This window comes from Poecile atricapillus, chromosome 2, assembly GCF_030490865.1.
Source record: "Poecile atricapillus isolate bPoeAtr1 chromosome 2, bPoeAtr1.hap1, whole genome shotgun sequence".
NCBI lineage: Eukaryota > Metazoa > Chordata > Aves > Passeriformes > Paridae > Poecile > Poecile atricapillus.
Genome location: NC_081250.1, coordinates 132,383,724 through 132,411,112, shown reverse-complemented (window position 1 = coordinate 132,411,112; position 27,389 = coordinate 132,383,724). Strand labels below are relative to the sequence as shown.

The 27,389-nt window shown below is 35.4% G+C and overlaps 1 protein-coding gene across 4 annotated transcripts in view; it reads right to left on the bottom strand.

The window, feature by feature from the left end:
- VPS13B (vacuolar protein sorting 13 homolog B) overlaps window positions 1-27,389 on the bottom strand; it is a 429,143-nt gene that overhangs the window by 165,638 nt on the left and 236,116 nt on the right. For all 4 annotated transcript variants that reach the window (XM_058833661.1, XM_058833660.1, XM_058833663.1 and 1 more), the window contains exons 25-30: window positions 24,981-25,193; window positions 17,039-17,210; window positions 16,502-16,616; window positions 13,758-13,899; window positions 11,674-12,082; window positions 6,064-6,175 (exon numbers count right to left, since the gene is read on the bottom strand). In XM_058833661.1, coding sequence (XP_058689644.1) covers window positions 6,064-6,175; window positions 11,674-12,082; window positions 13,758-13,899; window positions 16,502-16,616; window positions 17,039-17,210; window positions 24,981-25,193 — 1,163 coding nt within the window. The remainder of the gene's footprint in view (window positions 1-6,063; window positions 6,176-11,673; window positions 12,083-13,757; window positions 13,900-16,501; window positions 16,617-17,038; window positions 17,211-24,980; window positions 25,194-27,389) is intronic.

Sequence of the window (27,389 nt, the reverse complement as noted above, 5' to 3'; positions counted from 1 at the left end):
ACAACTTTATGCTAAAAAACGTGTGTTCAAGTACCATAGCAAAGAACAATATTTAGAACTTGCTATTTATATGAATATTTTGATTTACACCCCAATTCAACAATTATCAATTCTAAAGATTGATGCAAATGCAAAAAGAAACAAGATCGTATATTCAAATTATATGCAAAGAGAATCCTGCTTAAAAAAAAATCAGAAGTAAAATCATACTGGTTTGAAATCTGAAAAAAATTAGTAAATAAATTATGGGAGAGATTTCAAAATATTTGCTCTTACAATTTTTTTTCCTCAGCACAGATAGATAAGAACTTAAAAGGATGCTAATGCAATCCCATTTCACAACTTACAAGGAACAAAAAAAATGTACTTTTTAAAACACTAAGAATTTATTTTAATTTTTTTTTCTATATAACATCACCCTGTAGCCTAAATAATTTTGAAATTTGCAAAAAACTGCAGTAGAGATTTTACAATATACTAAAGGTGATACTTTTCCTAATTCCCTATGGTACATATGGACAATTTAATAAGCAGGTCACATTTCCCTCAAAAACTATGTGCATACTGTTATTTTCACTGATTATCTTTGTTGTCTTTATTCAAAGAACATGAAACTCTGGTCAGCATTAGCTAATTCCTTGTTTGTCTACCAGATAAACCTTAATGAAGCATTAAAAACTAAAATAGGTAAAATAGAAAATAAGTCTTAATAGGACCTTTGTAAAATAATCAACTCTTAAAAGGAAATTATGCATATTAGGTCCATATTCTGGGAAACATTTAGTTACTTTAATGCTAAATTCTATAAAAAAACAGACGAGTTTTTAAACTATTTGGTTTGAAAAGGAAAATACCAAAAATTAAGCTTTTTATGCATAATAAAGTTATAGAAGATCCAGCTTTTTTGAACAGTAATTTCAAGGTATAGTTTTTCAAATATAAACATGTCAAAATATTTCTGAAAAGAATATGCTTACAGATGTGGGTGCTGTTGAAAACTTTTGAAAAGCATTTGATTTTCCAAACCACATTTGAAAGAAAAAACAGATTTCCACACAGACTGCTGGCTATGTATGTGCTTCTTTCATAAATTCCTTGAATCATTTTTTCCTTCCTTTCACTCCAGCACTATCAGTACAGACACAGAAAATTGTTTATTACTCCTTATTTCACTGACAGATTTTTGTTAACCAATTATGGGCTTTACATGATTATTACAAGGATGTTCTATATGAAGCTCCTTGAAATACAGTTAAATAGCATCTATTCTATAAGGAAAATAGCTTTGTGTTGCTATTTGTAAACGTTTGAGAGTTAAACAGTGAAAAACAGTAAACTACAGAAATGGAAAAATTATAATAAGAAAAGGATTGTATTAATAAAAAGTTCAATGAAAAAAATAATAAAATCTGCAGCTACCTTTTCATGAGTAAGCTCTTTGCATGTAATGTTTTTGCCGGGAGGGGCATGTCTAAAGAATTTCCATTTACATTCACAAATTGGAAACAGTCTAGGGACAGCTTTAGGCTTTGATCTGTGAAACATCTACACATGAAAATGACCATAGAACACTCAGACCTGGACTATTAAGCTTTGATATATGACATGAATGAAATCCTTGGATCTCAAAAATGATGAATCCAGAGCGTGGACAACAATTAGGTTCTTTATTGGCCAAGCTGAGGAAAGCTTGGGATTCTGCTTACCTAAACTCCTAGAACTTGATAGTTTGGCAGTACTATTCCTGACTTTATAAGTAAGACCTTTACACAGCAGCCTCCAAACAGCTTCTATTCTCTGAGCTCTTTGTCAGCAGTTTCATTTCTGCATTAACAGTATTTTAACATTATTCTACTCTATCTGTTCATGGATACTCCCTTAAACTCCATTGTTTCATGACAGTTTGCTAAACAGAACCCTGTTGGGGATGATCAGCAGTTACTGATTTAATCAATAAGAGCATTTGCACAGTATTTGGTGTTATAGGGCCCAATATATAAGTAGAACTAAACGTCATCTCAGTTTCAGCTTCATTTTTAATGAATCTACACATCTACTTCCTTTTATTTTTTCAGTCAGTGAACCAGAATTCTGGGTCTTGTGATGAAGTTTTCTCAATCATTTTCCTATTGATAATGTGCAGTTCTGCTGGTAGCTTAGCACAACTAGTGCTATTCACTGTTCATACCCCCAACATACACACTTCCTAAAAATTAATTAAAAATTAATCAGTAGTTAAAGCCCACAAAAATATCGTTCTCTCCTTCGTTGCTTAGCAGAAACTTCATTTACTCTGACTGACTCCTGCACAGTCTCAATTAACTGCTCTTCCCTCCCTTTAGCCAGGTTAGGCAACTGCCTTGCAATCTTATCCAAAACCTCCTTTATTCTGCTCTCTGACCCCATCCCAAGGCCTTCTGATAATTTTCCAATCAACAGAACTGGTAGTTTCTTGATGACAATGTACAGTTCTGGTAATATTTGTGGAACACAAATACAGCTGAAGTTTAAGAATCAGAGAATCATGAAAAATCATTAAAACCAACAAACCGACTCCTACAATTTAGCAGAAAAAAACAATCAAAAAAAGAGACATTGTCTCTTACTGTCACCAGAGAGAAATGTGTCACCATACTTCTTTCACGAGCCCTAAATTTGTGGTTATGATGCATATATCTTTCTTTACTACATATTAATATCAAGACCAAATTAGCCCATTTTTAACTGAAGGGAATACTCTAATTTTTCCACGGTACAGGAAAATTAAGTTACAATGTCAATACATTTCTTTCCAACTTCCAATAATCACCTGAAACTGTATTTGTGCCCAAATACCTGAGGCACATTGCTTTTCCAACATTCCCTTTTCAGTTTGGTTCTCTCCTCAAGTTAGCATGTAAGCTCTTTTTCCTAAGACATAATAGATGGAGTCACTTCAGCTTACAGGCCAAAAGTGGTCTGGTTTATTCAGTATGACCTGCAGCTGTAGCAAACCTACCTTTCATGCGCTGGCATGCTACTAATGACATATGAGTACATTCAGCTTTCCATGTATAAATTTATGGGAAAAATTCATAAGATGTTTGGAAATACTATTCAGCCTCTAGCTTTGAAAATGTTTCTCAGCCTTTCCTAAAAGAACAGTTTCTAAATGAGAAGCAAATATTCTTCTTTCTCATGAAGCACTACAAAAGTGACACTAATTGCATGTGGTTGTAGCTCAGGCCTAAACAGAAGACTGTTTAAAGCAAAGTGACACCACAAATTAAGTTTGTATCCCCACGCCAGAAACACTGTAAAGACAGTGGCTCAGACAACAATTTATTTTCTTTTATTCTGTTAAAAGCAGCAGCATCAAATTAGAGAAGAGAGGCTGGAAAAAGACAGAAGATGACATGGTGGTATTAGGATACTGTAGATGCTAATTCTTCAGTAACCTACAGGTTTCTGTAATTTATATTTTTGAAGTCTCTTACACTGGATATGGTACTACTTGTATCTCTGTTAATATTTACTAAGGAATCTTTCACCTAGGTACATGAGCTACACATTGTGTGGGTTTGCTCATTTTACTACTCAATTTTTAAGCATTCTGTATTAGCTCCAGGTTTTTCATCTAGTACCATGTACCATGGGCATGTTAGAAAAGGCAAATATTTTGTAAGAAGAACTCTCATATTTGGAGAAACAAATACTAACATTAGACCAAATATCATATATTAATATATCCCACTGATTTGTGTTTTTTCCTTGTATACAGACTGTATGTCCTGCTCAACATTACAAAACCCTTTGTATTATTTTATTTAAAAAACAATTGAAAAATGGTGAAATTAACTTCACTTAGAACTCCAGTCTAACAGCAGTGACTGCCATGTAAGACAATGGAGATATCTCCAACCATGCTTCTGTAAGTACACTTTGCTCTAGATCAAAGAATTTGTAATAAGAAAATTGATCTAATTCAACCCCCAAAAGGAATCTTAATATTTTAATTTAGAAAGTATTAATTTTTATTCTTTGAAAACCTTGAAACTTGCTTAAACAGATTAAGATAGTCACCTTCCCAAAACCAAAAGATAACCAACTACCAACTTCAATACTGTCCTATAAAACACTACAAAGTAACTCGATGTTCTGCTCTGATATGTCTTAGAAACACTAAAGCCAGTATAATTGGATGATTAAAGAAGGAAAGAGAAGGCCAAATAATTTGACAGATGATAAGAAATTAGGGGAGTGGTCATTGAAGCTGAGGAAATCACTTAAAATGTCAGAAAATTCAGAAAAAGACATAGGAAGCATGTCCTTTGGGAGACTGGTCACAAAATGCCAATAGCAGTCAGATGAGAGATGTCTCTGGCCCAGTGCTTATTTCTACCTTACTCACGGGGTGTCATGACTTATAAAGGAGGACTAGAGCATATTGTAATTGCATTAAAACTATGAAAACCAAATATGCACTGCACAAATCTTGTCTGGAACATTTATGTATATAAGACCCACAGGACCATAATGCAAAATAGCATCAGAATCTTTAAGTAAAGGAGCGATTTGAAAAGCACTGAATTTCAGGATTTCAGGTAAAGCCACAAGGGCAAAGATACAGACTCAAAAATGTTAACTAGCATGGCTTCATTGTTTTTAGATGTAAATGAGTTGCTTACTCACTGGTTTGTAATGTGCATACAAGGAACATCAACAGTTCCCCTGCAGTGACTGAAACGACCTTACAGAAGCTGGCAATTGAAGATTCCACTTTACCATCAGGCGTATTTCTGATAAAGGTTTTGTTGCTGTGAGGAGAGTGGAACCTACATTTGGGTCTCTGACTCTTAAAGCAGGTATCAGATGGGAGTCTCAGACAGAAAGTGTAGAAGCAGGAAGAGCCTGTACAAATATCTGGAAGATCTCTTTTATCTATGAGCACATGGAGAGCCGGATCAGGTCCTGCCACCCAAAGCCACTGCTAGTGCTAGGCTGTAAGACTTCTTCCATGAAAGCTCCAGCATACAAAAGACATAATGCTCATTAAAAAACAAAAGGGAAAAAAAAAAAAAGATAAACTATTATAACCAAACATACAAGCAAAGCCATTAATTTAAATGTTTCCACATGGAAATATGAAGAAAAAGACTCTCTTACAACTTCTAAGTGATCAGAAGTGAAATTGGAGATATTTCATGGTCTCCTAAAAATCCTAGTCTTGACAAAAGTAAAACTTGCTGTCATTTTCTAGGCAGTAAATGTTTAACTGCTGGGAAAAGATTTTGATGTTTGTAATTTCTATTGAAGAGCACTATGAAGTAGTTAAAAATATTGCCACATCTGAAAACCAGACCAACGGGAAGTATAAGACACTTGTTCATCTGTATTTCTGTGACTTTTCTCACTTGGTATTATTTGCAACCCTACTTTCATGTCTGGCAACAGTGCCAACTCTACTAAGGATCATATATTACTTTTATCATGTTGATTACATATGTTCACCAGTTTTGCTGCCTATATATGATTAGTGTGGTTTGCACATACTTAGTGACATAATCCAGAGCATGACATTTTCACAGAAAATGTGTTTACTGGGAAAGAGCTCCTTAGAAGTTTGCATTCCTTTAAGCTTTGATCTACATGACATCAAGAATCCTACACTTTGAATATTCGTCTACCATTTATATTATTAAGATCTATCTCCTTCTCACTATATGGCTACTGAACGCTTTGGAAGTCACAAAAAATTTCCTTTTCTCTAAGGTGAACTTAGTAGTAGCCGAATAAAAAAAGCCTCTTAAAATGTTCTCATCTGTGAGTTTAAACTCACAGTGATTTGACATTTAAATTCTGTTATTCATCAGCACTTCACAGCAGAACTTGATTTGTCTAAATGGATTTGAAAGCCCACAAGTGAAGAAAATCAGAAAAACCTGGTTTTGAATATCAAAAGATTGTATGTGAAAAGTATTTTTACAGGCCGCACGTACCCGTTTTATTGATCAATTAAATTCTCCCAGAATGAATTTTTCGGAGACCATATATGAAAAGCCAAACCCCTCCCCTGACACTTACTGATAAATGTCTTTTCTGAGCACAGCTCTACTAAGAGGGTTGTCAGCCTGAGGAGCCATAGAGACAGATCCAATCTTGAGAACCAAAGTGTCTTCTTTAATTGATGGATTAGCTGTAGTTAGGAGAAGAGAAAATATGTGTTTGATTAAAAGTCAAATGCACATAGCAGGAACACTGAAAAGCAATTTCTTTAAAAAATGTACATAAGAATGTTTGCTAAGGGTTCAATTTTGCACAGGAGCAGCATAAGATCAATAGCCCTGCTGTGATACATAAAAACAAAACTATTGTAATTTCATTTCCCCAGAGTTTTATCACACCACTGAATCCTGGTCTGTGACTTCTCATTCTCTCTGACACTTTTTTTTTTTTGGGAGGGGGAGGTTTATTCCAAAATTACTTTAGACATTTTATCACAGATTCTTTGTGATCTGTTTGTTTCTCTAAAAACTATTTGCTGAAATACAAGCATGTATACCACTCTGAATTGTGCACCCTTTTTATTATGGGCATGTATCTTTAGATGTAAAACATTACAGGATATCACAGCATAACCATCCTGGTAGCATTTGGAATCGCCTGCAACGCACATGAAAAGTTCAAACACAAGGACTGAAACAAGAGAATCTGAAATCTGACACATATACAAAGAACAAGATGTAATACTGGACAGTAAATTTCACATCAGTAACAAAATTATTCCAAGAAGAAAAATCTCTGCTTTCCACTTATCTTCATAATTTTCAAATTTCAGCCACATGTAAAGTTTCTTAGTTTTAAAAGCAGTGGTCATATTAGACAGAAAACCAAAGTTCTGCCCAGAAATAAAATAGCACCATATTTTTTTGTAGAAAGCTAACTCTGTCAGCAGGCACAGACAAAGCACTTGGAAAAGGTTGTGCTCAGAAGAGTCCATGTTAACTAGGAAACTCTGAAGCACGTGTAATGCAAGTTCAAAGAGTTCATCATCTGAAGGGAAACGGTTCACTGCAACACCTGTGTGAGATGTAACAAGGATGGAACGATACCACACCTGCTCCCACATCCAAAGAAGTTCTGCAAGACTCTCATATGTGAGTTTTGAAAACAAGATTGCAGTAGAAGATAGTTTAAATATTTTACTCAAGTGTGAAATGCTTGGTCTGGTAAGAATCAGCAAAATCTCTAAGTTTAAAAAAATGGTTTCTTCAGACCCAATAATGTCTTGGTGAAAAATACACCATGCTTCACAGCTAAATACATACAAAGACATGTATATTTCTAAACAGATCAAAGAAATCACAGAAATTCTAATATGATATTTTCAAACTATTGTAGGAAATACCCCAGTAAATATGTGGCAAAGTGGGAACATAAGTTTTGATATCCAAGTGTATAAATTTACAAATCAGATCACACACAAGGATCTATTTAGAAGAACCTTATCTACTTACAAAGTAAAGACAAATCCTTTAGACCCCCAAAGCAATGAACAAAACTATTTACAAATGGTTTGGTTGCTAGAAATAAAATACAAGAATTAGGCTGATGAAAAGCTCCAGTTTTTTTACTAAATCTGAACTCGTATTTTCAAGAATAAGTTAGGCAGTGTACTAAGTACTAGAACACTGCCACTGTACACTTAGGTGTTGGGTATTTCCTTTCCAATACTCACATAAGAAAATGGAGTGATGGTATTAAATATACATCTGATTATAACTGCAACTTAATTAGGTGGTAGATGCCTTATTCTTGAGAATTATTAAGTGGCTCTTAATAAAATATATCTTAGGCTAAGAATTTTGTCTCTAACACTTAGCAAAGCAAAATAAACACAGGGCTACATATAATAATCTCTATTGTGTTAAGTATTTTAAGAGTTTTTTCCAAGGCTGGGCATGGACCTTTTGTGTACAGTTTACTGTAGGTCAATAAGTAAGTCAATTTTAAATCAGAAAGAATCACAGACATTAATATAATCATCTGGTTTCTAAAAAGTCATATGAATTCATCACATGAATTCATATTTCCATTCATTAACCCATGCTTTTCAAAATATGGGAATAATGTAGTAAACAATCACAGTCATTGCAGGTATTAAAACATTTGAGGGGAAAAACATTTATGCTACATTTTCAAAAAAAATTACAATTTAAGTTTACTTTCATTGTAATACTGTACATGTATATCTTATACCTACAGCATAAGTATAATCTAGGAAAATCTTATGGCCTTAAGCATAAAGATGCTGTTCACAATCTCATTTGGTTTTATCCACTCATCTCAGTCATCTTTTTGCTGAGCTAAATACATTATGCTCTTTTAATCCTTCCTTTTAAGCCTCCTTTGTCTAGCACTTCACATTTTCGATACTTTTCAGCACCCTCTCTACTTTTATCAATACCCAGTTTTACAACAGAAAGCAAATTGGACATGATATTCCAGCATCTGCCATATGCTGAAGTACAGCTACCTCCCTTATTTCTTTTCCCTCAGTCCTCTGTGATCCTGAAGCTGTTTCCCAGGACAGTATCTCCAGTCCTGAAGACCCAGTTTGTGTAAACTGTTTCCTTGATTTATAACTTTAGCTTTAGAAGATTTACTGTATTTTCTACAAGCAGTGACGTAAGCACAGTAACACAGATGGATGGCCTCAGGAAATTTTTTGCAACATTTGCTGATGATAGCAGCAATAGTTTTATATTTATTTTCAGGCTATTAAATACCAATTTAATTTACTATTCCCAACTGATGATTTTTTGTGGGGTTTTTTTTTAGACTCCTGGTTAGCCATTTTTGATTTATTTAACATTTCCACAGAGACAGTAGGAGGATGTATTCAAATTAAATACCATGAGACAAAATGTCAAACTCCATAGAAAAGTCTAAGCTTATCATAGTTTCGCAAACATTTTATCAACTAAGAAGTGGAACCACAATGAAGAATGGAAATCAGATGGTTTTTAAAAGTCTTTTTAAAAGTTAATTTTCCATAAAACCCTATTTATTATCATGTAACAAATACGCAATTTTTTATTCACTCAATCCTGTAATATTTTTTCCCTTATGTTCTCCAAGGGAGAACAATAAAACTACCTGTCTTAATTTTATTTGAACATTACACTTTTCATTTTACTAGATAAACCTTCAGCTGTCTAAAACCTGTTCTTGCAAGGTGTGTTAAAAATTAGCCTCAGAAGACCAAGATCCCTGAGCACAACTTGCTTAGCCTGACTGATTTGAAACTTTAATCTTAAGTGAGGAGGATGTTACAGACCATATGTTATGACAGACTTCAAAGTAGAGAGTCATGCTCATGTGACAAGAATATATCACTTCTACAAATGCAGGATATACATTTATTCAATGTGCTGCCTTTTCTTTTTCACTGTCAACAAATTTATCATGTCCTTTACAGTGACTCCTGATATTTTGCTCCTAGTATGTACAAAAAAGAGTTGCTGTTGTCCTCAAACAGCCAGATGTGATTTTTTTTCTGTCTTTACAACTTATCAGTTTTTTGCTATTTACAATTTTTACTTACAGTCTTCTGCTATGCAGTAGTTCTTGTTCCTACTTGTTATCTATTGTTTTCATATATTTAGTTACCTTTACTTCATCCCTGAGTAAGTGTGGATTGTTAGCCAGAGCTTGAAACACCATCTGATGTATTAACAAATCAAACTCAGAGAAAGCAGTATTGCTTATTGCCAAGGATATAATGCTGCCCTCAAATGTACCACAAAAATAAATGTTAATTGGTGCTGCTGCAAAAGCCATGCAACTAAAATACTACAAAATTGTGTGGGTGTAGTCATGCATGCATGTATGCAAATTCCTCAGAAGAAGAAACATGATTTTGATTATTTCAGTGTTTGTCTACTACAGTTACTTGTGGAAGTTGTAAGTTAACAACAGATTTGTTTTCTGGGTTTTTTTTTAAACTATACATGTAAAGTCGCAATTACTCATAGAGTTGGGGAGAAGGATAGTTTTTGTAGCTATCAGTATGCACAGCAACAAATTGACTAGAAGAGAAACTAAAATAATTTTTCTGGTTTTACTGCAGTGATCACAAATTGAAACACACAATTTATTGGACTGAAAATCTCTCCTAGTCAATAAATGATGAATGAGGATCTTATGGAGACATAGCTCCAGAAGACATAACACTCTTCTGACATAACAGAACAGAGATGTGGGTCTTATTCAACTCTTGCTCCTTATTGTTTCTAATTCCTATTGTTCTTGAAGACAATAAGCAGGAGAAGAGAAGCAGTTTATTTCATGTTCATAAACAAATGAGACTTTGAGAAAATCTGGGGTGAAAGAAAAAATGAAAGAACAGTACCAATTTTCATAGTGATGCTATTTCAGAATTTTCCAATGGAAAAGTGTAGCTGGCTTTCTTATTAATTAGGATAAACTTTAGCATTTTGCTTTAAAAGTACACAGCTTTTCTTCCTACATTGACTGCTTAACCATGACAATTCTGTTCCTTGCAGGCATTCTTAAGCAAGAAACAGTAAAAAGATCTGGTTTTATAATTTCTTTTTAATGAAGTATACAGCTACAGAGCTACAAAAACATAGTTTTACAAAAGATTTCCTTGACAGCATGCCCTAGAACTCCCTTCCAACTAGAATCATAATTCTTTCTTGCCAAGACAGCCAGTCTAATTTTATCTTCCTGTGTTTTCAGCAATCCCAGTTGGAAAATTGTAGAGGATGCTGGCAAAAAAATGATCTATGTAAATTCTCACTGTGTGCATTTCTTGCTATTAGGTTATGAGAAAAATCTAAAGATTATACTCTTAGGATTATACTATGTGTTGTACTTAATGGTAAAAAAAGTGCTCCATACCTACAGAACTTGTGTAAATGTATCATGATACTAGTAAAACACTAATTTCTTTTAATCTCTAGAAGAATTGTGAGAAATGAATGTACTATTAGCTGTTACATGGTCTAATTTTAACATCAGCATTTCTATTTATATATAAAGGTTGTAATAGGGATGGAAATATATTTTTACCTACAAAAGGAAAACAAGATCATAGAGAAGTATTATCCATCAATCAAATAGCTATTTATGAACATCTTGCACTACCCAAACCCTGTAAATACCTGAAAGCCCCTTGCACAAGAGAGCTGGAATAGCTTCACCTAGAATGCTAAACTGCATCATCTGTTGGGCATCATCCATAAGGTACATTTTAATAATATTTTCCAAACTAAACCATATACTTACTTTGCTTTTTTCCAGGTGTCAATGTCCACAAGAGCTAAGGTTCCCTGATTAACACTCCACTGCTGGAACAGTGTCTATGGAACACTGCACTGATTCCAGTGTAATGAAAGCTGACACAGCATCACCACTGCAGAACTGGGTTCTCTTTCCACAATTTTTGACCATTCTTTATAATCACTTTTTAAATACAGACTCCATAGGTACCAAAGTAAGGATCAAATAAATAGCTAAAGGAAATTTTAAGCAAATGTGCAGAGAAGTAGCATGAATGTTAGATGATAGTTTTGACTGTTAAAACTGAGGCAATTGTCAGTGATTTAACTAGAAGTGTTTGTCTACAATACTGAACAGCAAAAAAATCTCTAATATAAAATACTGTACCTTCTGCAATATGATGATCTTCCTCGTTTTTAGGAAAGAAGACTCTTATTACACCTGTGTTGATATAAATCAGAGGCAAGTTTCGGGAAGTCAGAGCATGAGTCCTCATTGGCTGGCCTGGTGACTTCCTTTTCTCCTTCTGACTCCTTGGCAACCTGGCTTGAAAAATGCTTGCAATTGCATTTAGCAAAGGAAAACAGAGAACCACATCAAAGGCCTGAGCCGAGAGAAGGATCTCATGGAGAAAATGAGGAGAAGCATCAGTGTGACCTTCTGACAGCTTATGGAATGTTCTTCGTTCGTTTCTTGATATCAGCTTGTGCCGGACATTTTTTGTCACAGCTTTGGTATAAGTGAGAGAAAGAAATCCATGTTGCTGGTGTGAACCATCTAAAAGTTTTGCAGTTGTCTGTTTCAAGGAAAAATAAATAAACTGCTGCAAAAATCTACACGTAACATTCATTTTTTTACCATATTTCTGGTTATTTAGGATTCTATATTTTTTAGTAGCTTTCTACAGCAAAAAAAAAACCGAAACACCTTTCATTTTTTGTATGCACAGCTTGTCCACACTTCTCTGCATTCATCTAAAACTATGAATTTCTAAACATGTGTTTCCTTTCTAATTACTTATGTTTCATGAAACTCACATCTAATCAGTAAAAAAACCAAAACATTTATTTAAGCAACTAAATTTACCAAATCTTTCTGATATCTTTTAACACAGTTATATATTTTGATTCCTCCTTCATTTAAAACATTTGTAGATCCCACTCCCCTTGCATTGCTCCTTCTGTAGGTGCAGATACCACAGCTGTTAAAATACCACTCGGGTGCTAAGATAGCTTCCCCACACCTCAACAGGGTGTATAAACCACCCAAAGACACATAAATAAGTATTGAACTGGTCTTGCCTGATCACGTCTGAGTATTTAATGAAAATAGCTGTGCCACATGCTAATGCACATAATTTCATTATACATTGCATTGTACTTTAAAAATAGAAGATCCCTTTACTTAAGACAGATTTGTCTTGCTGAAGATGACAATTTAATGCTTAGCTCCCACAAGATGTATAGGACAGTTTCCATATTACCTTTGAAAGTTTTTTAGTCATTGCTAAAAATGCAGAATTGTAAACAACATTATTTTAACAGTGTAAATGTTGACAGAATTCTTAGATTCTTTAAATTAAGATTATTTAAATATTATTTAGTAAGATTAATTAGTAAGATTATTTAAATATTAGCTTTCATCATGTAAGCACAAATGAAAGCAACTATATTTTGCAAGTAGTTACTTCTTTCAGCATGTTAAATTTGATAGAAATCAATTGAATATAATTTAAACATTGTTAGCAGAAGAACAAAATCTCTTTCTTAAATAAACACGATATGTAGTTTAAATAGTAGAAAACTGAAAGCTTTACAAATTAAATGAATTAAAATAAACTGGTAAATTAATTTGCTATAAAAACTGAAACAAACAGAATAAGAGAAAGTATTCCAAATCAGTTTTCATGATGAAAATAAATCAGACCATCCAGAACTTTCACTAACATAAAATAATTCCATAGACCCACAGATAAATAGGCCAATGTCATAACACAAAGTTCTTCAAGGATAATTATTAATTGTTGCATTATCATAATTAGAGAAACAATTTTATAAGGCTGCATAAAGACATACTGCAGTAATACCAAGTACTTAAATCCCTAAGTAGATACCAGAATTACACTAAAAAATGCAGCATTTTCTATTGGCTTTTATGTAGTTGGCTTTTAAACATACTGTGTGTGCTCACTTCTAATAAAAATGAATCCCACTGACTTCAGTGGTGTGTTGTTATGTACAAGGTTGTGAACCATCAACCCTTGTTCCCATATCTACTAAAAAATGGCAACTATTACTAAAGGAAAAAGCAGAAATAACATAAGCTACATAATTGATATAAGCAAGAAATATATTCTGTACAAAAAAAAATATAAATTAGACAATAAATTAATTTAAGGGTTTTTTTTCCTTTTTTTGCTGGCATTTACTAGTGAAAGTTCTGTATTCAAAATTTTAAAAAAAGATTCTTACAGAGGGAAAGAAGCCAGAGAAGTTGCTGAAAGGATCCTGCTTGCTGATAGGTCGAACCAACAAGGTACGTCTGTTCAGCTTGTCAGTACAGGAAAGGAACACACCTCCATATTCCCCCAGAGACCAAGAATCTTCCCCAAGGCTTGAGGTAATGAATGAGGCATGGAAGATAGGAAGAAACAAAAAAGAAACAAAAATAGTTGCTATAAGCAAAAAAAAAAAAAAAGTTTACATTTAGCTTGCATGTTTCGCTGTAACTTCAAGATAAACCTATGCCATACCTTTTCCTAAAAAGGCTGAAATTCAATCAGATCAAATGAAAAAGGAGATTAAAAAAGGTAACTGCAAAATTTTATGTGAAAGGACGACCTACAGCAAGCGATCAAGACACATGAGAATAAAATCCTGCATGTAGAAAAGAGACTTACCCTGGATTTTCAGCAGACAGCTTTAACAGAACAAGGAGGAGAAAGATTACAAGAACAAAGACGCTGTGAATGTAAATCTGTATTCATATGTTACAAAATCAGTACTATTTAGAAAAAAATATCTTTTAAGTGTTAAAATATGCCTTGTACTACAGTTCTTGTAATCATTCTTTTTAACATATAGGAAAATAAAGTGAAGTAATTTGCTTAAGAAGAGTTATCCAGGAAAGCACCTTAGTTTACTACAGAAATCTCACCAAAAGTTTTTCTCTGCATTGTAGAAAAATTCCTTCAAAATGTCCTGACTGCCAATCTCCCCCTGGCCTGGAAGACAGAAAGTTCACCTTGTCTATTCTCTGCTTTTAGTTTTAGTCCACAGAGATTTACACACAGGAAAGGTACTCCAAATAGATTAGAAACTGTAAATGAGAACAGTGACAATTTGGCAAGTGGAGTAAGTTTTGAATTTGCTGGGGTTTTTAAACTTTGTTTGTTTGTTTTCCCCAAAGTTTGTTAAGAGGAGCTGGCTACTGGGATTTCACAGAATCATAGAATATCTTGGGTTGGAAGGGACCTACAAGGATCATCAAGTCCAACTCCCAGCCCTGCTCAGCATCATCCCCAGGAGTCACACCATGTGCCCAAGAGCACTGTCCAAACACTTCTTCAACCCCGTCAGATGGATGCTGTGATCACTTCCTTGGAGAGCTGTTCCAGTGCCCAACCAGCCTCAGGGTGAAGAAGCTTTTTCTGATATCCAACCTAAACCTTCCCTGATACAACTTCAGGCCATTCCCTTGGGTCCTGTCACTGGTCACCAGTAAGAAGGGATCAGTGTCTGCCCTTCCTCTTCCCCTCATGAGGAAACTGTAGACAGTAATGAGGTCTCCTCTCAGGGTCCTCTACTCAGACCAAGTAACCTCAGACCCTGCTCACATGGCTTCCCTTCAAGGCCCTTCACCTTTGTTGCCCTCCTTTGGATGCTCTCTAGTAGTTTAACAACTTTCTTATATTGTAGTGCCCCAAACTGCACACAACATTCAAGGTGAGGCTGCCTCAGAGCAGAGCAGAGCAGGACAATCCCCTCCCTTGTCTGCCTAGTGATGCTGTGCCTGATGCATCCCAGGACATACTCCACACTCCTGCATTGTGACATGATTTTAAAACATTAAAAAAAAAAAAAAAGTACACATTTTAATCAGCAAATATTATATATACAAACAAACTGCATTTTTAACTTGGGCAAAAAGACATGGAAAGATTTTAAAGACAGCTCATCAGGAATAAAATCATAAAGAAATGATGGTAACTTTGCTAAATTAATACAAAATCTCCTTCCTATTGTACGTAGGGAACAATAAGCATTCAATAAGACATTGCGGACATTGGTTCCCAAGTCAAAATTATTTTTGCTTCTAAATATTTTAGTTATTTTCAATGCCAACAGCCGTGCTGAAGCTTTTAACTACGTTTTTCCTCTCAAGGAGTAACAAACTGTTCCATTTTCTCTTAATCCCTTAATTCATAATGGAGTTTGTTGATCTGTTATGGCAAATGTTACCCTCTCTGATCAAAGACTAGAAGGTTCTCTCTCTGTCAAGGCTGGTGAGTTGATGGCCAGTACAAACTAGAAGATGGCACATGCAGTCAGTCTACAGAGCCGTGTGCCTGGGTGTTAAGTGACACAGTCATGTTGGTGTAGCAAACTACACAGACAGCAGGACTTGTGAAGTGGGAAGGCAGACCAGGCCTAGCTACCAGCCCTGAATACACATGGTATTGGTGATGTACTGTTTGAGATTAATTACATGAGGTTTTGCTCAGGTGTCTGCACAACACTGTGCCATGTGACACAACAGAGATCACCAGCTTAGCTCTCTTCATTATAAATTTAACTCCTGCTTTACCACAGCAACAGATGTTTCTGAAAACCTGAGCTGTTTCTCTTTAACGTGTAAGAGTAACATAGCATAAATAATGGCACCGCATGACACATCATGAACCAATATTTCAGGAATTTCCCATTCTAAAGTTAAGCTAAAATGAATTATTTTGGTCTAACGGATCAAGAGAGCAGTAAGTGTGAAAAAACCACTGTCTAAAATTCACAATGATTTCTATGGAATTAGATTTCTTTGGAATTAGATCTAATTCTGAGGAAACAGAATTGTGATTTTTATTACTTAAAAGGTTAAAATAATTTAAATTAAATTGAATATCTACCTTAAATTAAGAATTAAGAAGAAAAAAACCCAAAACACCACCTGCCTTTATCTTTCAGCCTGAAATTAAAGCATCACAACTCACAGGAATTACCTGTTTCTGTAATGGTCAATATTGAAGCTTTCTATTTTACATTTGATTTTGGTATAGACGTCCTGCATATCCACTGAGGCACTGAGATCCTCTAATTCACTGACAATACAGACTTCTGCAATAGTCAAAGAAAATAAAAATTATTAGTTATTAATCTGAAACTTGAAGGATTTTAAGCAAGAAATATATCTGAGACACCACACTTCATAAATAGGATGATGCTACTTCTACTCAGAGTTTTCTCATAAAGCACTTTTCAAGTGTCACGCTAGAATCCAAACCTCTTTATACAAATGTATTGTGAAACACATATATGGGGTTTCTAGTTTAGGTATTTACAGCATAATTCCTAGGGGAAAAAATGAAAAAAAAAAATTGCCAATTTTGTTATTTAAAATACAGCTCCAACCCATTACTTCTGTGTTACAGTGTTCAGTAATGTTGATACAGGCTCTGAATAGCTAATAGTGTGCTGTAAAATAGGCTGTGCTGCCTGGATTTTAGAACAGTATGTTAGGCAGAAAAAATGCAGAATACCTGTGCCATTATTTCTAGGATCAGGAGCAAACAATTTTACAGTAATTTTTGGCAACATCCACTGCATCCACAGGCTGACACGTCCACTTGAGACTCCAATATTACTTGTTGTTTGTTCCAACGTAATGGAGTCTGAGAATGGAGAATCATCACCACCCTGAAGAGAATCACCCTACGAAACAAAACCAGTAGCTGAGGAAAAAATAAGTATTCACCAAAAAAAATAAGTATTCACCACTTCTGGGTTTTTTTCCTATCTCAATTGATATGGATGCACAAACTATAGAAATACAGATTCCCAAATATAATATTTGAATGAAGCCATTCATAACACCAGGAAAAGATAAACAAAATATTTTTCCATTTTCTTTGATAGAGATAACAGACTTTGGCAAGGACTAAATGGTAAAACTGTAAGGGTTTACGACAGGTTTCCTTGGCATAGCAGACTTGCCTTATTCCTTATTAACTCTACACTATGGAAACACTACCATCCATTTAAAATACAGGCTAATAGGAATATTTGGAGATGCAGTAGGAAAAGGGATATGGAGGTTTGCACATATCTGAAAGGCAAAGGAAGGAAGGGTCACTGGAAGTAGCAAATGGAGAGCCACCCAGTAAGGCTATAACACCTACACTATGTACACTCTGCATTTGGGTTATTTCTTTCCCACTTGTATGTGCTTCCCTGTGATTTATTGGAAAAACGATTTCAGAAAATATTAGCTTTTTGTAAGAATTGAAAATATTTTATTTGCCACTTCCTAAATACCTCTGCTGTTTAAAAAAAGATTGTCACTTGTAATACTCTCAAATGAAATACTGATAAATGAGCTTGTGTGCCATGTAGAATCTCTGTTCCTTCCCTAAAATTTTAAGGCCTCAACAAAGATGACACAAAGATTAATGTTCTTAGGAGAAGATGATGACAAACGTAAGCTATACTGGAAATTCTGTTATGTGGGCTTATTAGAGCAATGCAGTTCTGAATATTTACCAGCCAAAGGACCTCACCCTGCTCTTTTGCTGGATCTTCCAGATAGGGAAAGAAAGATGCAAACATATAACTGCTCATCAGCCCCCAGTGTTTACAGCCTATTAAACTGAATGCAAGGGACACATAAGTCACTAATGTCATCCAGAAGCTACTGAATATTCAGGAGCATCTCTGCTTGTAACATCACCATGTGTTGCAAGTTTTCTTCATTCAAGCACAAAGAAAGAAAAAAGGTTTAGTCACTTTGATCCACTAAAACCAAGTTGTTTCTAAGATTAACAGACCAATAAACAGCCTAAGTCTTATCTTTCATTGAAGGTTTGTGGGATCAGGCATTTTAAATTATGATGAACAACATGTTTGAGATTTATCTAATTAAAAGCCAAGATTATTTCTATGCAAGACACCCCAGAAGGCAGATCTACACAGTAAGCACTACAACTACTGAAACCATTTTAACTTGTCAGATAAGATTCAGAATGCACTCATTTCAACTTCAGATGTCCAGGAAAGCTTGTTTTCAGAAGCAAAATTAAAATCTGACTGTACTTGCCTCATTCTGCAGTCCAAGGCTGGAAAATGCAAGTATGGAAGTTCTGTTACCAATCTATTTTCTGGATGGGTAGGACCTAGCCCAAACCTAATGACAGAGCTCATATGGAAGCATTTATGTTGACAAATCACATTTTCATTCAACTCAGGCCTACAATTTAATTATAGGTTTTCTAAACTATAAGAGAATACAGAGAGAAACAGCAAAGGTACTTTATCTGCATGTAGTAACCTTTACCCCTGAAAAGCTCAGTGATACTTACCACAATTGAGAAGAAACCATCTATGTATTCAAAAGCTGACACAGAGAACTTAGCATTCCAGACAATCATTCATATGAGGAAGGGAAAGCTTGCACAACTAACCAATGTGTTTCTAGAAAATAACACCTAAACATGAGACTACAATTCCTGGACCAGCTCAACAGATCTAATATGAAGTTTTGCAATGAAAGTTATGATCCAGTTCACCTTCAATCATCTATAGTGACAATGACTTTGTGTTAATCAAAATGCATGAAAGAAAACAAGTATATTTGTATTTCTTTTTATATTTCTTATATAAGGCATTATTGCTCACAGCTCTGAACAGATTAACTGGAGAGCCATAGGTGACCATCTTTTGAAAAGATGGACACCTATGTGTGACCATGTTAGATGTTAGATTCCGGAGGTCCAAAAAGCATTTGCTCCGTATCATGTTCTAAGTGAGCTAACTGCCTTACACAATCCCACCTGAAATCTCTCTCCAAGTCACAGATTTAGCACAACCCTCTTGCTTTTAGTGTTTTGTTTACGTGTCCTCTTCTGCTTTACTCTTACTCTGCCTGCAAATTTAATTATTAAATATATCAGGGCCTGTCTCCTGCTATGTATCTAATAATATTTAATGCCTACCACAGCAGGACATCTCATTGGAGAAACCTCAAATAGCTCATTTCACTATGATGTATCTAACTCCCAAATCAGAGTTTAAAAAAAGTGTGGTAGAACCTGCTAAATAACATGTTCGGCAGAGGTTAACTCCTTTCTCACAAACTGTGACTTGTATTTCCTATTTGCTTCTTCAGCAAAATCCTTCCTGCTCTTGCCTTTTTTGTCCAGATTCCCATCTCTTGACATTATTTGCTAACCATGTCCTTCCAAGATATTTTCTACTGTCTCCACAAAGAGCTCTACTCTCTCCAGCGCCACTTAATTATCCAATGAGGCAGCACTGACAGTGACATGAGAGTAAATATCTTTTCAACACTGTAAACAAAATTCAGTTTTCTTCAAGGATGCCAGCACCTGTCCTTGGAACGAAAAGGTATTTCTTCAAGCAGCCTTGGAGAGTGTCAGGCCTGCAAGGTCCCCAGCATCAGAAAGGATGTAGGCAGAGCAGTCACTTCTCCAGTGCTAACCAGTGTTAGACCTTATTGCTTCTCCTGAAATGGCAGGCTCCAGTAATAAGACAGTGACATAACCCAGCCATTTTGTTGTCCTCAACTATCCCTGTCAACCCTCTGCAAACACTAGCCTGCCTCCCTTCAATTACTCTGCTCACTTGAAAAGCAATGAAAGGAGTGAAAAATGGATCTTTCCAAAACCACAACGCTTTGAGAATTCTGTCTCCCATTTTAGAGTCTTTATTTGCAAAGTCCTCATTCTCTGAGGACATCAGAGAAGTCTCAACCTATTCCATGACTTGAGATTTCATGCCATGAGAATGGCATTTGCTCTGATCCTTTCAATTTCTGACAATAAATTCTATTTGTTTCTTTTCTATAGCATCCACACAGCTCCTTTGACACTCTGCCTTTCAATGACTTCCCACACCTCTGTAATTTGCTTTTGAATGATTGCCCTAAAAGATGATGCTTCAGTGTTGGAGTTTCACTGTGTCTGAGATGACCCTTCTCATCAAACCTCACATGCTCCAAAAAAATGGTAGAGTCAACAGTACTTTGGGCAGCCAAAGAGAATTTCCTTGTGCTGAGATCTTCAGATGGATTTTGCAAAGTACCAAGAAATAAAAGCCAGTACATATTTATTTACAGTTCAAGCCAATGTTCTTGACAATGCTGATGTTCTGTGGACCCATTTGTGGCTCTCTATTCCCTGCATTCTATAAAAGGTAAATTTTTTTATTTTCTTTTATAATCTGAAGAATTTTTCAACTTCTGTTTGTACTATAAACAGTCTTCATTTTGCTAAACTGTAACTTACAAACTGTTTTGGAATGGATGGGAATGAGAGACAGTCTCCTTCTCATATTCAATGACACCCTGCCCCCCACCCCCAACAGGTTCCAAAATGGATTTTGAATGAAAATCAACTTTGTTCTAAAATTTTGGCAGGTCTCTACATTTCTGATAGTTGAAAAATAAGAAAACAATAGCTGATTAAACTTAAAGGGGTACACTTGACAGCAAATATGTATTGCCACCATGGTAATTTCTGAATTTTATAACTGGGTTCCTTTCTTTCTGTAATTTAATGTTTTCAGCTGTTTCATGTATTTTTAAGGGATTTTTTTTTTCACAGAGAGCTATTTTTATTTAGTGGTTTGAGTAACAAGATAACTTTACTCTTAAGAAAAGTCACACTGTAATTTTCCCACACTTCTTCAGGATTATTTTTCTGAAGATATTAAATTATGTACAAGGCCTCTCAGAGAATCATTCAGTTGATAATTTTGGCACAAGGTTACTTAAACAGTATTTGTGAGATTACTGAAGAATTGCATTTACCCTAGAGTTACAGATACCAACCCAGATGTATCATTAGAAACTGGACCCATAATTTCCAGCGTTTGGAATTCCTTCTACCACAGAGCCTGAAAATCCTACCAAGAGCCTTAACTCACTTGGGCTTCATCTCACCCTACAATTCTGTACTTGGGCTACTGCATTCCCACCAGTATTCCAGGTCACTTGCCCATACTTCCCCCTTGGACTGGCAGCAGCTCAATGTAGCTAAAACTGGGTTTGGCTGTGGTGGTCAGCAATGATCTCTTGATGGCAGTCATGGCAGCTGCAGGGCTTGTCAAAGACATCCCCAGCTGCTCGACACCCTGGCCCTGTCAGAGGTGACACGATGCTGCCTCTGCCTACTTCAGCACTTTAACTTCAACATACTACCTACATTTTTTTTGTAATGAAACCATGTAAACAGCTGAATTGGCCCATTCCCTTTGTCAGTGGCAGATGCTCCTCTGAAGGCATGTTAATAACATGTTGCATGACTGTCCTTTGGGAGGCAAAAAAGTGGAAGTGATTGCATTTCTTCTTAGCCTTCTGTTCATGGTACTGTAACCACAACCATTAGGCAGAGTCAAAGGGCCTGAAAAACTGATGGTCTGCAGTAGCTGACATTTTTTATTTTTTCCCCCCAAATAAGCTCAAATTCACAGTAATTCTTTGCAATAAAAAACTAATAAACTGAAGTGAGAAGAAAGACTGTGCTCTTGTTTCTCATGAAGTTGCAATTTTAATTTTGGATTTTCAGCACCCAGCATGTTATTGTTAAATATGTTTATGCATTACTTCTCTGCTCCGTTTCCAGATCTACTGAAAAATCAAGCCAGAGTCAGAAACCCTGAACTATTTTCCCACAACATCTCATGCCAAGTCCTAAAATACACAATTTAATTCTTTTACCAATTGTTGCAAATTGACCAATATACTGAGTTTATTTTCTTACCAGAATTTATCTTTGTTCATCAGGAAGATCCAAACATATGAGGCCTTCATCCTTGGCCTCCGTAAAGCTCAGGGATGATCACAGTTTGGCCACACTAATGCTATGCCTTATCAAAATAACTTCTACGTTCTTGCTCAATCACCGAGTTTCCCCAAGGACTAAACACTTCTACCACTGTTTGTACTTAGGTAAACAGTAACAAGTGGCCTGTTGTAGTCTGTACTACCTTAGCTTTTCCAAGGCAGGGATGGTAAAAATGATTAACTGTTTCCAGCCTCCAGTATTTAAGCCTCTCACTCCTGCTTCCCTGTCCTACCACAACTCAGGCTAAAAGTCAGAATGACTAGGTACCTTTATCCACATCAGACCGTGCTGCTCACATCAAGTTGTCAGCAAGAAAAGAATTAGACACAGCTTAAAATATAAATCATTCACAAATCACATAAACAAATTACCTTTTTTTTTTTTTTTGCTATTTGATACAAATAGTTGTGCAAGTTTTCTTCTTTTATAGCTAGCCTGTTGCAGCTGAAAGAAGCTTTAAAAATAATCATGTGTCTCCTACAGAGCAAAACACAGTAACTATTAAATCTCTAAACTTAAAAAAATCCCATTAATATAGCAGAAAAGCTGTTTTTGTTTGACAGATTTCAAGATTTCAAGGCTCAGAACTACAGAAATATATAAACAAAATACAGAGTCTGATAAAAAACAAACTTCTGGAAAATTTCCCAAGTCAAACCTACAGAAATATATATTATTATTTAATCACTCAATTCTAATATTGTCTCTTGTTCACTAATTCACTAAATTTCATTTAGATAATTTAGAATTTTTAGGAGAAGCAATTTTCTAGCTAGTGTATAACATCTGTTGAGAATTCAAAGAAAATTAAATAAAAGATGAAGAACACTTAACGAAAGGGTAGGATATGAACACTGAACTTTGACCCGTATTACCAAAACAATCTTGGTAACATATGGATTAAAACAATTACCAAATAGTTTCAATTAATGCTCTAAGTACAACATGTATTCCAAACACTGCTGTCTCTATAGATGATCAAAACCAAATTGTTATTTATAAAGCTGGTGGTCTCCTGACAGTAATAAGAAATTAATTTGATGTGAGGGAAAACCCACTATTTTTGTGACCATATTGTTTTCTTAATATTATTGCTTACTTTCAGTTCTGTATCCAAAGCGGTATTTTTCACAATTGAAATCATGCACACATAGATATACACCAAAACCAAGGCTATTCAAATAATCTAGAAACATTTTAGTGAAAAAATTTAAGAACTGAAACTCTAGCTCAAACACCTTTTATGTCAGCTGCCTCTTTGGTGGGTGTGGGAGTGTGGGTGTGGGGGGGTGTGTATATGGTGCATATAAAAATTAGGCACTAGCAATCATCTCATTTTCTTCAAACCTGGGAATTAATATAAATGATACACAGGGCTACACCAATCCTGGCCAAGTGTTGAATACATATTGCACTCAGAATCCCAATTATTATATCACTGCCTATGTTCCAGAACTGTTCTAGGAGGTGTCCCTAAAGTTGATGGGGTTATCCTGAGACTAAAAGCCAGTCATCCAGAAAAGTCTCTCCATATTCTAATAGAGTTAAAAACAAAGCACTGCATACCTGTGACACCTTGGTATACCTTCAATTCATCTGATGCATTTCTGACACTCTCTTGGAGCACAAACAAGGTCAGCTCACTATTTTAACTTGTGAACCTGACAGGGGCACTAAGAAAACCACAAATACTATGCCTGCACAGTTGCACAGCTTCCTGGGACCGCCCATTCTACTCTGTACCAGCTACCTGTGACTTATGGCTGATGATACTCATGTGTGAAGTCTACCACGGCATTCATACTGATAAAAGAATTAGCCTGCTTTCCTCAGTATGGCACAGGACTCCTCTCCCTGCCTCCAACATTTTACAGTCTCAGGTAAATACAGACATTATGATCAGGTACCAGATTGCTCCAGGCAGTTACACGGTGTTGTAAATTAAGGAAGCAGAAACACATAAATCTTAGATCTGAAGATGCATACCCAAATGTTTATGTGACAGAGCTACAAAAGCACTCTGAGACATGGACAGCTGAGACAGGGGAATGGACTGAGCTTCAGGAGTAGTTCATAGATGACAGTGGTTCAACAGTGGCTGGATGGAGGTGGGATGAGCACACGGCTGGGTGCAATGCCAACCTTGGAAGCCTTCACAGCCCAGTACCTCTCCTGGTTGCCAATGCAATCTACACACAGCAGCTCTCTGCTGACCCAGGCATCAGAGTGACTGGCTGACTACTTGGAATGGCTCACAAGCAGCACAGGTATCCCAGGTATTTTCAAAACAACACTTACTATTCTACTAATTCTGGACTTAAAAAATGGCTTACGCTTCTTGACCTGAACACACTAACCACAGCTTTATGACACAAGAGAATATGCATTCACTTCAAAGAGAAACAATACAAAACCAATAAATATAGGTGCAATACATCAATGGGTCTCTTTTGTTCCACCAAAGTGAGTAATAAAGTTTTCTTCATTAATTTACTGGGGCAAAGCTACTTTCCACCTGGACTCTACTACTCTTTTTGAGTTTTCTGATTCTTCCTTGACTGCATATCACTATATTTTGTAGATAAGAACTCACACAACACATTTTTTTATGAAATGAAAATACCTCTGTAGTAGTTCCAATGTCAGCAGATGGACTGTATGTGCTGGTATCTGGTGGAATGGTACCAATGCTACTTTTAACTGGAGAACTAGGAGGAGCAGGCCCTGTCATGGTTTCAGTATAGACAGAAGATACAGACTGATATAGAACTCCTTTCCTCTGAATTTTATTCCAAACTTTACTTGTGATCTCAGCCAGTTCATACAGAAGCTGCACCTAAAGGAAAAAATAAAAATTTTAGGATGAAGCTTTTCTTAATGAGGTGAAGAAAAAATCAGCAAAGTCCTCCACTGAGACTTATAATATAGCAGAACTGAACTCCTCACCATTTATAATGTTCTAATAAGCAGCTACACTGCAAATAAAGTAATTAGTATCAGTTACAGAATGGTGACTTTGATAAAAATTATCCGTGCTTCGTGTAAACATGTGATACATAGCTCAAAAACATAAGCAATAACATGGTCTTGTAAAACTTTTACTAACATAAAATTCAACAAGCAAAAGTAATTTATCATATATTTCATCTGTATAGATATGGTCTCTAGGAAAAGGCAAATGCAAACTTCACAAAATATTAACAATGCAAAATTAATAATTCAGATTGTATTAAAATATTGATCCCATGCAGCATGTGAAACTCATCTAGCTTTGGAAGAACACTCATTACCAAACTCAAAAGTCTCCTGGCATATGTCATTCCAATATTCAGAAACACACTGTTTAACTTGCACATTGTTTGACTCAGTTCTAAGATATTTACACAAGTTTTTGTAAATAGGCATTAATCATGGAATTTGTATGACAACATATTGGAACATACTGTATAAAAAAAGGTCAGTGAAAACTGAAAATAATATATAAGCAGATTCACAGCTGGATACCATACCCAACTTGCCATTATAAAAAATTGGAATTCTCATATTTATAAGAACTTTAAGCCTCAGGACACTTCTGCTCTACAAAGCTGGCTTCTTATGTGGGCAGAACAGATGCAGAAAAACACTGCTGTCAATCTATATTTGATATAAAACAGTACTTGATTTTGTGCGTGAGAATGTGTGATGAAGTCTCCAAGTAAATGGTGCAGTCCTTTCTCAAGAGGTGAAATGCTGAAATTTTATAAAAACCTTCTTAATTCATCTTGGATTTGCTTTTGAAGTTTCAAGGTTTACACAGAGCAGGTCATATAATCTTTTGACAGAATTTTCCTTAGAGGAGATAAACTTCACAGTACATTTTTTTCTTTCATACACAGAACAATCTACAGCCAAACAACTCTGGCTGTGATGAAAAGCTCTTTCAGTTATGCTCTAAAAGTATTTTGTGTCTGTAGCACTCTAATAGGCACTGGTAATCTTTAAATTACCAAATTCAAATTTCTATGTTTTCCCAAGTCTTTTCCATGTAGTTCAGGAAGCCCAACTAATGTCCTAATGTAACTAACTAATGTAATGTCCACCCAATTGATTGACTAATATAACATTAACTGGTGTTGACACTTCGCTGGCAAAAGTATCCCTAGAAATTTAATAGGATATAGGCAGATATCCAAATCATACATGCTTGCAATTTCCCCATGTCCTAGTTTTTTTACAAGAAACCAAAGGACAACTTAAGCTATATTTGTTTTAATGAAGCAGGGCTTTCAGAAAATTATTTATGCTACTGCTCCGAAAGGCACAAAGTAATGCAAAAGAAGGAACATATATGCTCATACACAAGGTGAAGAGGTTTTTCATCAGTTAATCCAACCCTGAAAGGTTGAAATCTTACTGGGGTTGCAATAGTCATAATCATTAAAGCTAACAATTACTTATCTTGTCAAGGAGACATTTTAAAATTGCTCAGGCTAGAATCTTTCCAGCCACTCTGAAACAGTGGCTATTTCAGTCAGGAACAGGCATGTCTCAAACATCACAAGCAACCAGCCAATCAAGCAGTGTGATCAAAATACTCCATCCCGCTCTGAAACTGGGGACAAAGTAAGTTCAGCAAACGAAAAGGCACACTTTCATTAGAGGGAGACGATTTTCACGGAGTTATGTTAAAAGGTAAAAAATGCCAAAATGCCACACAACAAAGCCTCATTAAAACAAAATGATGGCATGTGTCTACATGTAAATAAAATTTCAAAACTTCAGATAAAGTCACACCTTTGGTTATTTTTAACACACCTTATTTCATTCCATTGGTTGTTACTGAATAAAATGGAAGGATTCCTTTTTCTCTTGTTGGTTGCATGTTTTCAAATGTGTAGGCTCAGTATTTTACAAATATATTTCTGATTATATGAGAAGGGCTAGTATAAGTGTAAGGCCTCCCTCCTTTCTAAGTATTTTTAAGAATATATATTAATTATTTTTAGAACCCACTATTTAAGAGAAGAAAAATGGTAGGACAAAAAGGATA